The sequence below is a fragment of the Tauraco erythrolophus genome, chromosome 8 (assembly GCF_009769465.1).
Source record: "Tauraco erythrolophus isolate bTauEry1 chromosome 8, bTauEry1.pri, whole genome shotgun sequence".
NCBI lineage: Eukaryota > Metazoa > Chordata > Aves > Musophagiformes > Musophagidae > Tauraco > Tauraco erythrolophus.
In genome coordinates, this window is record NC_141472.1 from 17,167,551 (window position 1) to 17,184,563 (window position 17,013).

At 37.8% G+C, this 17,013-nt stretch overlaps 1 protein-coding gene across 1 annotated transcript in view; it reads left to right on the plus strand.

The window, feature by feature from the left end:
- Positions 1–17,013, plus strand: part of PDE1A (phosphodiesterase 1A) — a 163,251-nt gene that overhangs the window by 132,372 nt on the left and 13,866 nt on the right. The window contains exons 9-13 of the mRNA XM_086615272.1: positions 1,240–1,341; positions 1,461–1,581; positions 5,410–5,491; positions 7,074–7,194; positions 9,376–9,560. Coding sequence (XP_086471398.1) covers positions 1,240–1,341; positions 1,461–1,581; positions 5,410–5,491; positions 7,074–7,194; positions 9,376–9,560 — 611 coding nt within the window. The remainder of the gene's footprint in view (positions 1–1,239; positions 1,342–1,460; positions 1,582–5,409; positions 5,492–7,073; positions 7,195–9,375; positions 9,561–17,013) is intronic.

Below are 17,013 nucleotides of genomic sequence, written 5' to 3' on the forward strand. Positions count from 1 at the left end.
TTGAGTAGAAGTGAGAGGATTGAGTCTTTATCCAGTTACATCAACGCAAGTCAGGAATAAATGCACAAAAATCAGTGAGGAGTATCAGCTTAAATATGCAATTAATTTGGCTCAAAAGCAGTCTTGATAGTTTTTATAACAAACTATTCTAACAGCCCTAAAGGAAACTGCAATTTACCTCTTTAAAATGCAGTCCTTTGCAAAAAATGTGTTGTTAAGCAAATCAAAGAAATGAATACAATATGAAAGCTCAGTGACAATGACTAAAGTAGGATTCTGCTGTTGTAATTGATACTTGGACATCCTTAAGATTGGGAGCATGCTTATGAAGATATATGGTACATTATTAGAGATTTAATGTGGTGAATTGTCCCCAATATACATAGAAGCAACACTCTTGCACATAAATCCTCCTAGGCCATTTAAAAAGCATGTAAATAAAGAACCAGTAGAATCCTACATGGTCTGTATACAATCCTTCTACATCGAGGACACAGAGTTTTCCAAATCAGTAATTATTGTTGACAAAATTAACGTACTTTCACATACAATGAGAATTAATACACTTTCTTACACGACTCATGTTTTACTATTTTCATATTCATTGAATAGAAAGCTGATGGACAAGCCAACATACAGATAAACTGTGAATCCTGAACTTGTTCTGATTCGTTAAATAGGCATTAAGGTATTTCTGAGATGAAGAGTGGTTTGTCATAATATTCATATATTGGTATAATGTTGATAGTGTTTCAGATGGAATACCTCTTGCTCTTCTGAGTGTTTCCACAGCCTTCTTTCTAGGTTTAGTGTTTTGCCTGCTCTGCTCTAAGGTAAAGGCGGTAATAAAAGACACAAATATATCCTCTTGTGTGATGGTAAGCCCAGAGACCGACTGTTTTTTTGAATACTCTGCTGGTGAAAAAATTAGGAAAGACTTATAATGGGTGAGATAACTGCATATAGTTTTAGTTTATACACTGGAAAAGAGGAATTACAAAACGGTGTAACTCAAAATAGTGATTGCAGAGTGCGTTTTCTGAAGTACATTGCTTTCACAGAATCCCTTTAGGATACAATGTGCAAGTTGTTAATAATTTATTTAAATGTTTTTAAAAACATAATAAACCCCATGATGTTGTTTAGAAAGTTATAAATTAACAAGTACTGCTTAAACAAATGTACCATACATAGAATAAATGAATTGTAATCAATCATTTTGCTTTTAATTATTCTTAGGGAGTTGCGTAGCTTGGTCATTGAGATGGTCTTGTCTACAGATATGTCGGGTCATTTTCAGCAAATTAAAACGATGCGACATACTCTACAGCAGACAGAGGGGTAGGTTATTTTCCATTCTGTTCATTATCTGTAGTTTTTCAATGAGCTCATGTACAAGAAAAGAATTTAACTAGCTGCTTTTGTTTTGAGATAATTGGAGCATGTCCTTGAATTGACAGGGTAGACAAAGCCAAAGCCATGTCTTTGATTCTACATGCAGCAGACATAAGCCATCCAGCAAAATCCTGGGAACTGCACTACCGGTGGACCATGGCCCTGATGGAAGAATTTTTTCGACAGGTGCCATTTTTAAAATCTTTTCGTAAATCTAGTTCAAGGAGCAATGGTTACGCAATTAAATCTTTTCACAAGCCTATCAGTAAGGATGCCGTTGGTTATGATTGACAAGCATAGTCAGTAGTATATGTTCCTTACTCTTCATACATACCACTGACATTAATTCAACTTCTATGTGCGTGAATAAGATGAAATTGTTATAGCTCTATATCTATTTCAGCTGATACCAGGATTCTGAGTGTTGTATCATTTTTTTTCTTTCAATAATAATATAACTTGTCAAGCTGTTTTCATTCTGTAGACAGAGATTTATATATGCTTTGAGTTAAAAAGAAGCACCAGCAGGGTAGAATGAAGGACTTGAAAATAGGAAGAATTCATGTTCAGCAAAGGCGGCAAAAAGTTGTCTCCGTTTCACATTTCACAAAGCCTTCCTATTTTTTTCCCTTACCAGTGTTTGCCGTGCATATGCCACATAGATCTGATGGTTTTGCTTTCATAATGACCTGATCTAAAGCCAGAGGTTAGACAGTATCATCCTGTTAACGCTGTGGCCATGTACCCTAAAACAAAAATGAAGACACACCTTTGTGAAAGTCTTTTCATTTCTGTGAGGTACTGAATTCAAAGAGAAAGCCCAGGAAGTGTTGGTGTCCCTGCTGCCATTTTTTTTAATCACCTCAACAAGTGAAAGAAAAAATTTCTCTGAAAGGGGAATACTCTTCCTGTAATGAATATTTGTGACCATGCACATTTTTAACATTACAGTTACTGAAGTACAATTGATAACCAAAATCCAAGTTAGGTATTGCACAGTTTTTACAGTTACACACAGATTTTAAAAATGGTTAATACAGATAATGAAACAGTGTATGTCTTGCTTATCTTGATTGTTGTTATTTTGCTATATGCTGAAATTTTCAAATCAGATGGATCACATAGGAAAAAAGGATCAGAGAATAAGAAAGTCAGTATGATAAACCATGAGGCTGTTAGGTCCATCTGCGCTATGAGGTTCTTGCTCAGTTCCTAGAGGTTCTTCATATGAGTTCTCAGTAGGGAGCATCAGGGCATCCTTGACTCTGGGCTTTGCACTGGAGAGACAGACTGGAGAGCTGGGGCCTTAATCTAAATAATGAATGGATTAGATTTTTCGGAAATGCTGAGTAGAGTCATGAGTTTGTGTCTACTTCTGTAAGGGGGAATGATAAGAATTTTGAACTTGAGAGGAAAAAGGAGGAACAGATTACCCCATATATATATTACTTGAAAAGGTCAGAAATGACCAACTGTAAAAACATTTTAGACACAGAGACGGACTAGACAGAGCCCATGGGACAGTAAGGCAATGTGTCCAGTCAAGTGGACAAACAGTACCACACTGGTCGTTGAGTGCATAGGATCAGCTAATGTTTTAGTTATTCCTTTATCATTTAATTAGAAGAAGTAACTGGATCCCAAATAAGCTGCTCGAAGACTTGAGAAGGCATTTGACAATAGAATCAAATCACCATATATGTATTTCTGCAGCTCAGCAGTATAAATTGTGAAAGTCTTTTAGGCTGTAGAGGAGCATGCAAGGAACTGAATCCCTCTTTATACATACTGCTAAGGAGAGCATGTGTGGAGTAGTTCCAACACATTTAATATGTGATGAAGTAACTGTACATATATAAATGCACTGAGAAGTGCGGAAGGAGTAGGTCTCCTGCTTCCTAGATTCACTGGCTTGGTTGTGCATCCTCTGGTCTGTTGGTCTGAGTGTGTGTGGTGGAAACCTCCGGCATTTCCAAATTGGTGTCAGCCAAGATGAAGCAGTTGGAAGGTATACAAAACCCACTAATTCCTCCTCTTCTTTTCTTTAAAAACAGTAATTCAACTACTTCTACTACTTTACAGGAAAAAGCTGCAGAGCCTGAAACTGCTGGAGCAGAAACAATGTTTTAACAGGCAACTTTCAAAGTAGTGAGCACCAGCAAAAAATGAACATTCACCTAGACAAAAAACTTTGTTAACTGCAGCTAACATTTAAAATATGTGCTAGTGTTAACTTCAGGGAAAAAGCCAAACAACATTTTAAGTTTAAAAGCAACAACTACAGAAAGTGTGTTATAATGCCAAGGAAAATCTGAGCTACTTGTTTAAAATAGAAATACACCCACCCATCTCAAAATCTTAAAAATAAAGAAATGCATAGTTCAAGTCACTCAAAGAAGTATCACAGCTCCTATAGCATTCTGCTCTCAGTTTTGATACATCCAAAAGCACAAGAGAATTTTCCAGTGAGTTTTTTGATTTTTTTCTTTTAAGTCTCATGAAATTCTAATGATCAATTTAAATATCGATGCTGTGTCCATTATTACAATTTACAATAGACTTAGACTTATATGACATTTAAGCATTACGTATTATATTAATTGTGAAGTAATTAATAATTAGGATAAAGAGCTACTTGAAGACAGAAAAAAATCCAAATTGATTCTTTACTACTGTGGAATTTTATCTTTTTTAATACCTAGTTAAGGGACAATTAGAAAATTAATATTGTGTTAGAAATTGTGTATTCAACCATGGCTGAAATTGTTACAACTACCTCAGTTTATATTATATTGCAATCTGGCTTCTACATTTACATGGAGATACCACTAGCACTTCTCCTAGTAGTAAGTGTTCATGTGTTCTTCAACACTCTGAAGTCAACTTATGGACATTTGGGCATACAATTTAAAAGCCATAGTGATAAAACTCTCCACTTCCACATGAAACACAATCTGCAAGCTACATCTGTTCCTGTGGCTGAAGCGGTTTTATTGGTACTGTAGTTCTAAACTTGTCCCAAATCTATTTCAATGATATATGATAAAAAGAGTAAGGAAGGTCGATTCTGCCCCCTTCATCTATCAGCTTCTGATGAGGTTTTTGGGAAAATGGTATGTTCATGTACTGCTCCCCACTGAATGATCATGAAACAGCACTCTCCATGACGTAATACGTAGAGCCATTTTACTTGAAAGACTAAGTTTTCCTATATCTACAATGTCAGTGCTTCTAGCAGCCAGGTTTGTCCAGCAACACAAATTATAGCCTCCTTTGAAAGATGTCTCTTCAGGGTTTTTTCTGGCACCACTAGACTTTTCTTTTCAAGCTTTTGCAAGTCAGTTGATGTACTATGCTGAAAATGGAGATAATGACCCCTTGTCTGCTAAGACTGTTACAGCAACAACAACAAAAATGAACTATTTTAATGTCTTAGGTGTTGAAATATTTTCAGAACTAGGTTTGTATTAGTTGTCTGAGTAATGAAATTGAGCTTGTGCTTTTTTATGGCTTCAGCAACAGAGAGATATGCCTGCTAGTGAGAAGGAGTTCAAATCAGATCATGGCCTTGATCTGTGTAAATCCATTGAAGAAATTTTACATGTTGGATAAACCAATGTAATAGAAGGAAATGCAGCATTTGACATACTATTATAAACAGGTCTAAATATCTCCAATCCCATTACATCTGGGATCAGCAAGACTAAACTGAATATTGAAAGACTTCATATATGTTAAATCTCATTGGCAAATGCCTTGCTCTTGAGGAGAACTCGCTTGCAATAAATTCCTTTATATAAAAATTATCAAATACAAGCTAGAATTTTGACTTTTATGTTTCCTGAAAATTTAAAGATAAATAATGAGACATTTTTAGTTTGTGGCTTGCTTTTATTTAGAAATATAAGTGAACAAAGTAATCTCTTGAATAAATACTAAAAACGTTCAGAGTCCTTTGTCTCTCTGTCCCTCTGTCAAATACGTGCTTATAATATTAATCATTGTTGCTTGCAGGGAGACAAGGAGGCTGCTTTAGGTCTTCAGTTTTCCCCACTCTGTGACCGCAAGTCTACTTTGGTAGCTCAGTCCCAAATAGGTAAAAACAAGTTGTGTTTTTCTTTTTCTTATATGTGTAGGAGCATATAAAATCATGCAGACATTTCTTATACCCATTTTGAATTCTAAGTGTTCTGAATGCCATCATATAGGAGGTATTTCTATGCACCTATTTGTTCACCAAACTTGTATGCTCTTACAGCAGAAATGCGCTGGTCTCAAAAAAAATATGAGGTTATTTCAGCATGTGATGCCAAGGAGGGATAGGAGAGGGATTAACCAAAGCACTAGACATGAGCCCAACTTTTACTGTACATGCTTTAGAGTTTGGTAGATCATGTCCTCAGACAGATCGACTCTTGCTCAAGGGCTCACAAGTCTGTCTCTACTATGATATGAAAGCCTGGTACCATTTTGTAGAGCATCTCAAAGCTAATTCATACATCAGATCTCTGGACTGCAGTTAAGACTGTCAGTGCGGCAGGGTCAAACCATGCAAGGTCAAGCCTCCTAGGGTTGACAAGGACCACTGCATTCTGTTCCTGTCAATCCTAATTGCATTTTGATCAACAGTGGCCAAACTTTAGCTTCCCATTTTCAGAAATGCGGGTCTTGGCTCGCTCTATCCCTGTTTCCATCAGCAGTAATAAGGAAACAAAAATTGTTAAAGGTCACTGGGGCTAGTTACAAGGAGACACCCTAGAAGCATACTGAGTAAAGCGGTATGTCCTGCCAACAGCTCTACCTTTTATGTGAGCAAACACAGTACTCTGGGAGAGATTCTATAGGTGACAGTGTCTTATCCTTGAGCTGAAGCATGTCATCCTGTCTGATCTTTTCACTCAAAATGTCCTTTGTTCCATTTCACTGGGACTTGAAAGGCAGCATGCTTATCATCATACCTACTGCGGGAGGGAAGCTGGATCCTAGGCTGAAGCATTGTTGCTCACCTTTATGCCTTGTTGCATGGTTAGAGTATGAAGACATCTGGAAATCCATTGCTAGCTCATGTTTACCTTTTTTTTTTTTTTTTTCCTGTTAAGTGCTCAGCAGAGAATAATGCTTCATTCTCTCACTGTGTCATTCCATACCTTGATGAGCACTTTAAAATGTAAAAGACATTGTTCAGAGCTGACATCTCAGAACTGTGGGATGAATGCTGTCTCCTAAGGATATTACTTGTTCTCGTCACTGATTTGACAGAATACTCCTACACACTGTGAAATAACACTTTACCTCCACAGAATAATAAACAGCAGTTTGAAATATTAACTCCTTGGCAAGAAGACCTGAATGGTAAAAGAGACAGTATGACTTCTAGCCCCTTGGCTCAACTGTAACTTCCCTTTTATTCAATATTTAATATTCATTCCAAATGGTAGGTGTGTTCTGCAGCACATAAAATTTACAATAAAAAGGAGTGAAAAGCTGTAATTACTAATATCTAATTATAGCTGATGGTTTGGGTTTTCATGGTGCTTTTTTCCTCAAGATTAAACTAGTGGTATCTAGTATATTGAATCAGGCTACAGTCAGAAAATCAGCCTGATATCAAGTATTTATTTTTAGATTTGAGAGCTGTGAAAATGTAAAATCTGATTTTATCTCTTTTTCTTCCTTAGGTTTCATTGATTTCATAGTAGAACCAACATTTTCTCTTCTTACGGACTCAATGGAGAAAATTGTCATGCCTCTTATAGAGGAAGCATCAAAATCTGAAAGTCCTGCATTTGGGACACCTGGGTAAGAACACACTGCTTAGTTATTGAACTAACAGAAACTAACATAATAATGTCATTCTCAGAATTATAGCAATTATTTTAACAGTTGGAAAAGCAACATAAATAGCTGTACAGTATTGCCACCATGTGGTGCTATGTTGTATTTGCAGTATGCTGTTACTCCTTTGTGGACAATCGTGCATATAAAAAGGCAAAAAGACAATAATGACCAGAATACAAAATATAAAGTAAATTTTCTACAGCATATCTAATAACAAGTTTTTTCCTTTGACTATAATCTTCGCGATAGATTATTGAAGTTCCTAGTTCTCTTATCTTGAGCCATTTTCAGTATAATTTTAATTGACAGTACCAAAAGTCGTTCTTTGCTTTCTGGGAGACGTTTGGAAGTGGAGGTGGTAAAGGTGATTTCAAGTTTTTTTCTGGTTTTTATTATGCTGTAAATCACTTCCCTTCTTCACCTTTCCATTTTGGTACTATTTGCTATGTACACTTGAGACACAATTGATTCCACTTATATTCCACTTAAGAGATCTTAATACAGTGTAAGTGAGATGCAGGGGGAGTTTGTCCATCAAGTGCTTGATTTTTGCATCATGATAGAAGTTGTCAATGACACAAACTAGCTATGGCAGACAATGTTATTTGAGTGACTCCATGCTGAAAGCATCGTTCAATAATCAGATGCTTCTTTTAAACTATTGCATGTTACCACATTTTTTTCATTTTAAAACTGTAATTTGAGCTTTCTTTGAGGCCACTAATATGACCACTCTGCAGGGCAATTTTTAATTTGCTGCGCATTAGTTAGATTTTAATAGCGAAATGATAAACCTAGCTCTCTTCTGATCAGGAATTTACATGTATTTTGGTTACTAGAAGTAAGTAGAAGTTACTAGAAGCAGGTATTTATGACAATGTTTGTTGTGTTTTGAGGAACAGTGCTAAACTAAGGCATTATTAACAAAAAACTTGTTTACCTACTCACTTCTTCACAAATGAGTGATTAGCAGCTGCAAATGATTAGTAGCTCCAGGCTTCATTTTCGATTGATGTTCATGACTGAGTGGTAGATGAAAAAACGCTAATGATCCAGCAAAGCTTCCTCTGTGGAATGTGGGGTGGAGGATAAAGGGATGTTTTCTTAGTATGGAATTGAGAGCTACACTTACAAAGAGAGTGGTTGATGCGGTGCAGGATATAGGAATGTCTGAGTCAGCAGAGTTGCACAAACACTGCTGGGTGGACACCATGAGTGTATGGTATGACATTCACTGTGGTGCCTGAAAAGCAGTAGAATTGTAGCCTGTTCCTTCCATTCTATCCCATTCAACATCTCTGGAGCACACAGAAATTACAGTTTAATTTTCTTGTGCAGTTCTCACTGATATGTTCACTGCAACTGTATTTTCAGATTAATGGAAAGCCATTTGTATGCATATTAACATCTGTCTTTGTTAACAATGAGATAAACTATGCAGCATAACTGAGTAAACAAAACCTGGTATGACATGATTACCTGTATAATGCCAGAAATAGGTCTGATTTTTTAATCTTAAGAAAAAAAGAGAGTTTATTCTTTTTTTTCCTGCCTTTACATGTATCTGCATATTCACATATGAATAATCAATTTGACTTCTACCTTACCTTACGTGTAAGGTAGTTGCAGTATCTCTTAAGTGGATTTTAAAGCCACTGTACTAAATCCTTCTTTGACTACACTTGAAGGCATGTATCTTGAAGAGAATTTTCAGCAGAAGCTAAACTTACTTATCTGTCATATGTGTTTGTATTGCTTTTTTTAAAATGGATCAACAAGTAACAATCAGATATCTTTCCTGTAAGCCCCAAAAATGCCATTCACTGTTCAAAAACACAGCTAAGAAGCTGTTCCGAAATGGCTACATAAACATTCTTTCAAGAACCAACTTACAAGTAAGGTATTTCAGCTGTCACATTGTTTTCAAGAATTCGCTGGAAAAAGGTTGATAAGAATTGATCCCAGTTTACAGCTTCATGAGTTGAATAAATGTCTTGTATCTTAGATGCTCTTTGATGAAAACTAGTATTTTGAGTTAGTGATTGCATGTAGGTCCTAAGGAATTTGATTCAAAGTAACTGTTTGTGTGTTATTAAAATTACCTAACTCTGTTCATAATTTAGGGTTTTTTCCCTTCTGCAGCCAAAGTAGTTTGGGAGCAGTAGGCAATGCTGAAGCACAAAAACGACCCAGTTTTAAAAGTGCAAGTGATGGAGGGACTCACACTGAAAATTCTCTAGCAACTGTAGACCTAACGAGCTTTAAGGACAACTTGATGAAGATCATTCAAGCAAACAAAGAAAGATGGAAAGAATTAGCAGTAGAAGGTATGATATACTAAGGTGGAATTTTTTTAGAGGTTACTCCCTAAGATCTCCCCTACTTCTGTTTTTTAATTTCCTTCAACTTACAAGAATACATAGTTGTTTTGTATTCGTATATTTTATGTCTTAATGTTTGTTTAGATGGTCCTGTTTTGCTCTTCCAGGAGGTATAAAGAGATGTAGGTGGTCAGGGGTGGAGAAGAAATGTTATAGCCTCTACAATAAGACTCTCTGCTCCTTGGGTTATCTTAGAGATCTGGTTTAGAAATGTGCCTTTTTGCACGTTTAATCATAATTGATACTGACATCTCCTTTAAATGCCAAAATCAACAATTCAGTATGTGCTATCACATTTCTTAAGAAACATAAAAGTTGTACTTTGCTATTAGAAATGCTATTTGTTCCCCACTGTATGGAAAAAAAGTCAGTATTGCAGGCTTCTTGGGACTATGCTGTAGGCAATTATTTAAATGACTCAGTGGATCTGAAGACTTGGGCAATCACAGTGTGTATTAGACCCAAACAAGGCAAAATGTGATTCTTCATTTGCCTGTTGAGAGTTAATAAGGCCAAACCTGCATCAAGCATTTTAGTTCATAAACCGTACCTGAAAATTGTCTGGGGCTACAGTTATCTGAGTGAAGTGATTTGTGATAATTGTTGAACTCAATTTATAACCTTGATCCAGGTTAAATGATTATCCACAGTCTATGTTGTTTCCAAGTAAACGCCTGGAATATTTCAGTATAGTGTTTCATTGCTGGGACTGACTGGTCTCAGGTGTGCATGACCTGATACTGACCACAGGGAATGGTATCCTGGAGCCCAGTGCCAGCCTTGTCTTTCATCCCGTCATCCAAAGAAGCATCTTTTTTCTCAAAGACATGTCAGATGACAGAAAAACACTGCTGAGCAGTGCTAAAATCTCATTTAGTGCTAAATTGTGAATGAATGTTCTTGTTAGGAGAATATTAGCTAAGAACAAGCTTCCATAATCTATTGTGACAATGACTTGAGAGTTAGGTAGGAGGGGCAACTGGGAAGGAGATTTAACTGGTATTGTCTCTTCTTCATGAGCAGCTTCATATGATTGATTGCCTCTTTTGGTGTTGTCCAACTAATACTGATTAGTCAAAAGGACAAAGTTGCTAATTTTCAATGATCAGTAGTAACAGCAGACCATCAGGGTGCCCAAAACCACCTAGCTACAGCCTTTAGAAGTCAAGCAACCCTACATGCAAGGTTCCTCAATAGGGAAGAATGGAGAACTTGCTATCTGACAGTTTGCCATTTTCAGGTACATCTAACTAACCAGTTTAATTTTGGTACATCAGCTTTTTGCTATATTGTTTTGGAGGTGTACAGTGCTATCAAAAGATAATTTCCCCTTCATTTCCAGTGCTTTGTAGTGCTCTATAAATGACTGATAGATTTAGCCCAGTTTTGCTGGGCTGTTGAAAGCCATTGAAAGTACAAAGGTCCTTACACCAATAGATTTAAGAATGTTTCTCTTTATGGTCAGTACTAATGTGAGGCCCAGCAAGATCCAGGAAACTCTAAACATGCTTTCTTCTGTGAAAACCAGAGCTGTTAATGATCAAAACTCCAGGGACTTTGCTGAGATTGTAGCTGTCCATATTCTAGCATGCCCTTCTTTTCTTCCATCAACCTGACTAATGAGGTATGTCTAAGTATTCCTGAACTGAGTTATGGAATTACAGTAGAATGCACATTAGGAAAACTGTTGGGTAAATGGAAATAGCTGGTGTTGAGGTCAGAGCTTGATGAACAATATCGGCTCTGTGTGATTGTGGTGAATCTGTTTTGCAAAACCTCTGTGGTAGCAAGGAAGAGATTTACAGAAAACTGTAAAAAATTTTACAAAAAAGGGACTACTTGCAGCAACATCTGCAGTTGACTGGAACATGGCATGGAGACCTTCAGGGTACCTGGTTAGAATCTAGAGGAACTTTGTGAATAGCACAAATACTTTTGAGTACAGATTTATATTTTATTACTACACAGAGAGTAGGTTTAAAATAAAAGTTGAGGGGGGGAAATTATATAGGTTTTGTGAAAGTTAAGATGTTTTCCATTCATTTTTTGCAAGCAATGTGTGGGCACTTACTTCAAATGTGCGCACTAAGTGCTGCTGGAAAAGAGTTTTTCACTAAGTGAAAGTCGGCCTCTACAGAGCACTATCTGAGGTAGCACGTAAGTTCCTGGACACATAATAGAAGAAGGAATCTTCCCCAACTGGTCCAGATCGGCAGTATATCTGCTCTGAAGCTGCACCCTGTGAAGGCTGAAATTCCTTAATCAGACTGTGCAAAATTAACACCTAGTAAAGAATGAAAAATATTGAAATACATCCCCTTTCCACTTGAAATTCCTTTCAGATTGCACTCAAGTTGGACTAAGCTTGTAAGTGAATAACTTGAGACCTTGAACCTCAGATAATCTGTTCCATCCTGTCTAGATCTCATGTTACCTTCTCTGACACTATTGCTTGATGAAAAGTCTTTAGGTTGCTCTGGGCGTGTGTATGAAGTTGTGTTTTATTCATATGTTAGTAGGAGCACGTACCAAGGGAAGAAATACCAGGGGTAAATCACTGCCAGGTGAAAGGAGCGTTGTTATTGCTATCATTAGCCCTAGCTGGATAATTTATGACAAACCACAAAGCGCTGAGTGCGCTGAGAGGGTCAGATGTACGAGGGCTGTGTGCCATGGTAGTAAGCAGGCTGTCTGTTAGCGCAGATCTCCAAACACACTTCCTGAGCTATGACAAACAGTACTTGTGCTGTTAAAAGAACCATCTGTATTCTTGTCAGTGGGCTCTGCAAACACTAGGCATTGTTCCCAGATTAGTTCACAGGCTCAGGAGAAGTTGCCTCCATAAAATGTAGTAATGCAGAAGCATGAGTAATTTAAAAAGGAAACTAACATGTAATTTCCTGAGTGTGACTTGAACTTGTTCCAGCTTCTCACCTTTTCAGGATAAGGCTATGCATGTAGCACTCGTTGGGAAGCAGTTCAGCCAGAGGTGAATGAGGACTGAGGAAGATGGTCTGGCTCCTATGCCCAGACAGGCCAGAGCAGAAGAACAAGACACACTGGCAGGGCAGCTTCTCCTAGAGATGTAGCTGGCCCAGCTGCTCATGCTGTACCTCCCTGAAAAGGTAGTTGCTGCTGAGACTAGATTCAGAGCAAGCAGCTTGTGCAAGTGTGCTTTGTTTTGGAAAAGCCTGTGTTAGTAGGGAAAGCATTTATTTACCTAGGCAGCTGTTTGAGAGCTTCCTTAACAGGAGGCTCACTAAATAAGATGGCTCCATTTTGCTAAAAAGGCCATGTCTTGTATAATTGATGCAGAGGAGCTCAGTGCTCAATAGCCTAAGGGTCTTCAACCTTTCACCACTGGAGAATTAGAGGAATGTTTCTCAGACCTTTCAGGGAATGCTGTTAACAGGGAATTACCATAATGATCAAACATCTGGGATTCTAATTTGAAAGCCTTGATGTTTAATTAATATTCCAAACCCCTAATCACCAGATAATCTGTCTTTGTTCAACTCAACACAGCGATAAAGAGACCATTCCATCCTGTGCTATTTTCAACACATAGTGGTGATGGCTGCTGCTATTTGCAATTGTGGTACTTGCAGCAAACAGACAGTAAAGATGCTCAGATGGGTCTGAGAGGTTGTTTCATTACAGAAAATATTTGCTAAATGGATTTTAAGGTCTGGAAGTTATTGACCTGCTAAGAAAGCTGTAAGAAACACACAACTTCTTGAGAAAGATTTAAATATCGTGTAAGATCCTTCATGATGCAGTTCTCTTAGAACAGAGAAATTGTAACATGATGATTTAATATTTAAAAAATACAGTGTTTACTCCTTGTGCCTACAATGTTTATTCCTTCATGTTTATTTTGTTCTCCAAAAATGTTCTGAAGTTTTACTAATCAAGTTGGTCAGTGGTTGGCAAGCTTAGGTACTCTTAACAAAGTAAAAGGCTATGGATTAGTAATCATGCTTACAATCTGTTCAGGAGATATCGTCGTAAATAGAGTTACAGAGATAAATAAGTATCATTATCTTCACTTTACAGTTGAGCACTAAGAAGCACAGACAACTTAGGACACTCACCTCAGATGGTATAGTAACATGAGGGAATGCGGCATGCAGACCACGGGTCCAGCCACCAGTTCAATAGGTCCATCACTGAAGCAAGCGAACATGGTTGTCTTCAGGACAGTACAACAGCAGTGTTACATGTTGTTCCCATTTTATGTTTATGGAACTTTTCTGAAGAGTTAACTGTTACAGGACCTGAGTAACAGTTGCCTTGTTTGTGTGGAAAGTGATCAGTGACAAACCCTGTCCTCAGCAGCTTTTGGCAGGGCACTGTGCTGCGCGGCTCGAAGGTGTATGTCTGGGATGACTGACCACATCGGGATGGGTTAGAAAATACGTGAGGCTGAACGAGGCTCTCGCACTGTCCTGTGCTTAATTGTGATAGTAAACATATGAAAAAATGACAACTATTGCATCTTTGGAGTAGGGATCAGCTTTTTTTGTTTTCATGGGCAGCAGCTTTGAATAACAAATGTCTCTTCTGAAAGACCTCTGCGTGGTACCTGCAGGCCCCCCTCAGGCACTTTCAGTCCTGCCTACTTCCAGGCACAATAACCACAGGGTTCGGTTCCATTTTGTCTGAAAGATTTTCTCTGCAGACTCACTAATAAGAAGAGAGTAACAGCTGCTGAAATGTGAAAATCTGAGCACGCTGATCTGATAGCATGTTAATGTGATTTAGAAGGCGCTGGGAAGGGCGAGCGGTGGGAGGACGTGTGTGACAGTCACAGAAACCGACTGATGGTTTGGCACATGAAATCTACCCTAATGGATTGTTTTATTCTGTTGGAGAAAAATAAATTCAGGTGACTAACGGAGTCCCATCTAGGACCAGTGACAGTGATTTTAATTGCAGTGATAAAATGTTTAGGTCATAAGTAGTTTTTGAGCTAATCCAGAAAGGTGTTGAGAACAATGGGAAAAAGAATTTTTCATTGTGGTCTGAGGAAGTGCGATGAATGGGTTGAGCTAAAAGTAGCAAGAAATATATACTAGCAGTACCCGGTAAATCACAGACTAAGAAAGAACACCTGAACCTGATAATTAAAATCACGAATTATTTTTAACCAAATCTTTTAGTAAAATGTTTTGAAAGCTAGTTAAGCCTTTGCTATGTTCTCTATATGACGTAATGCTGTGACATCAAGTGCCACTGGATTACATGGTTTGCAGTGGTATTGTATACTCGTATATCTGTGATGAAATTTGTGCGAGGAGTCAAAAGTGGAAGAAATCAACATCTAAATAACTCTGTGGGTTACTGCAATGTATTCTTAGGTTTTGAAAGTGGCAGATCGGTTGGGAAAAATTACAGTTGTTTGGGAACTCTTGGACATGTCTTTAAACCTACTTGGGTGTCACAGAGGCTCCAGGATCAGTCCTCTTGTTGTCTGTAAAGTTTTGATGCTTATTTCTGGTCTCTTCCTCTTCTCTTTAAAAGGGCTGATATGAGAACATGTCTTTTAGAAAGTTGCAGTTCCTTCCCATGTTGTGCCGGTTTTGCTCCTTTGTCATTGCTTTGTGGAATTTTGTTTTCCAGTAAAAGAGAAGGCAGATAAGCCTAGAAATCAAAGTTTGTGGTGGTATACAGAGTTCATAACATCCAGCAGCAGTCTTCATTATAGATTCCTCAAATAATTTACTTATTAGAGAAGATGAACAGATTTCCTCTCTAATTCGGTAGTTTGCTAATTCTTAATAATTCAGTGCCATTATGTCTTTCTGTAAGGGTAAGTTATTGTAGCTTATTTTCAACACTGCTGATGAAAATAGCAACGTGGTTCAGCAGACATTTGCTTTACTGGGGTTTAGCGCTGTGGTGGTCGCTGCCATTAGCTGATTCCAGATGTTCTGCTTCCACATGGCTTTTGTGTTTTTCCTCACCAATCTTCTTAAGTCAGTACATGCTCAAGTTGTGCAGTTGCTGGAGATATAAAGGTATCTTTTAAGCCCTGTACTGTGCAGATGATAGTAGTTGAATGCTCTGTTTCTTATTACAGAAAGGCCAGGAAAAAAATGTCGGTGGAGATATACAGAAGAGAAAGTACCAAAATGTAGAAAAGCTTCCTCATCACTTACTAGACCATGTCCTGAAAGTGTTGCTCCATACACAGGCAGTGATGTAGCTGAGCTGATGGAATTCAGTGGTGCTGTTGGTAATGCAGACTCAGCAGAGCTTCTGCAGCAGCAGAGCAGCGATGCTTCGGAGACCACAGAGTCCTACGACATGATGCTAGAGACTGAGCTGTGTGACAGTTTTAGTGTTTTGTGGACAGCTTAGTCCTTCGTTGAACTGACATGAATTCAGAACTTCCATTCAATCCAGCAAACAATAAATAAAAAGAACTTAAAGAACTCGCTTAAGTTTTCAGAGACTTACTTATTAAGCCAAAGAAAACAGGTGACAATGAAGGAACAGTAGTATCTGGTGACAAGGGGAGAGGAAAGAAGTCACCTTCACTAGTTAACACATTTTCTGCAGGTGCAGAACTACTAAGTACCAAAATTTTTCAACTATTCTGAAATTTGGCTGTTGCCTTAGGACTCCTGCCAGTTTTCCAGACAAAACAATGCATTACAATTATTTTGCCAACAGCCCAGCCTAAACACAAGGGAAGAAAGACACCATTTCTACCATGTTTATGTTTCAAATACCACTGATGCTTCTCATGAAGGACAGTGATTTAAGACAAGAGCTGAGAAACAGCACGAAAGTACAGAAGAGAGGGATAAGATTGAGTCACCTCTAGCAGACTAGTTAGGAGAAGCCATTTGTTTTACAGATGAACTCACACAAATTTTGCTGAATAACACTTGGGTTCTTGTAAAGAAAACAATACCACACAGTTGGAAATATGTAAACAGGCCTGGCTCCAGGCACATTTACCAAGTTAAAACAGAGAGAGCAAAACCCGTAGCAACAATAACACATACGCTGAGATCACTGCACTGCACAACACACTTCTCTCTGCCTTTGTCTGAACAGGTATGACAATCCTTAAGATGTTCAGTGCCTAACTGACCCCCCCTCAAAAAAAAAAGAGGGGAGTTTTCTAGAGGACCAAGAAGATTGTTTAATCTTATTAATCTGATTCATCTATTTACCCTTATTAAATATTTGAATGGTAATCACAGATATGATTATCAGCATAAAAAGACTAATGTTTAGAAATAATTTTAACTCCACAGATTTTAAAATCCCACAGTATTTTTCACACTTAGAAAGATCACATTTTTCTCATATATTCTTTTCTACTGACTTCTGGAACAAATGGTATTGCACCAGTTTAAATGCAAAAGGTATGACCTTTAGCTGT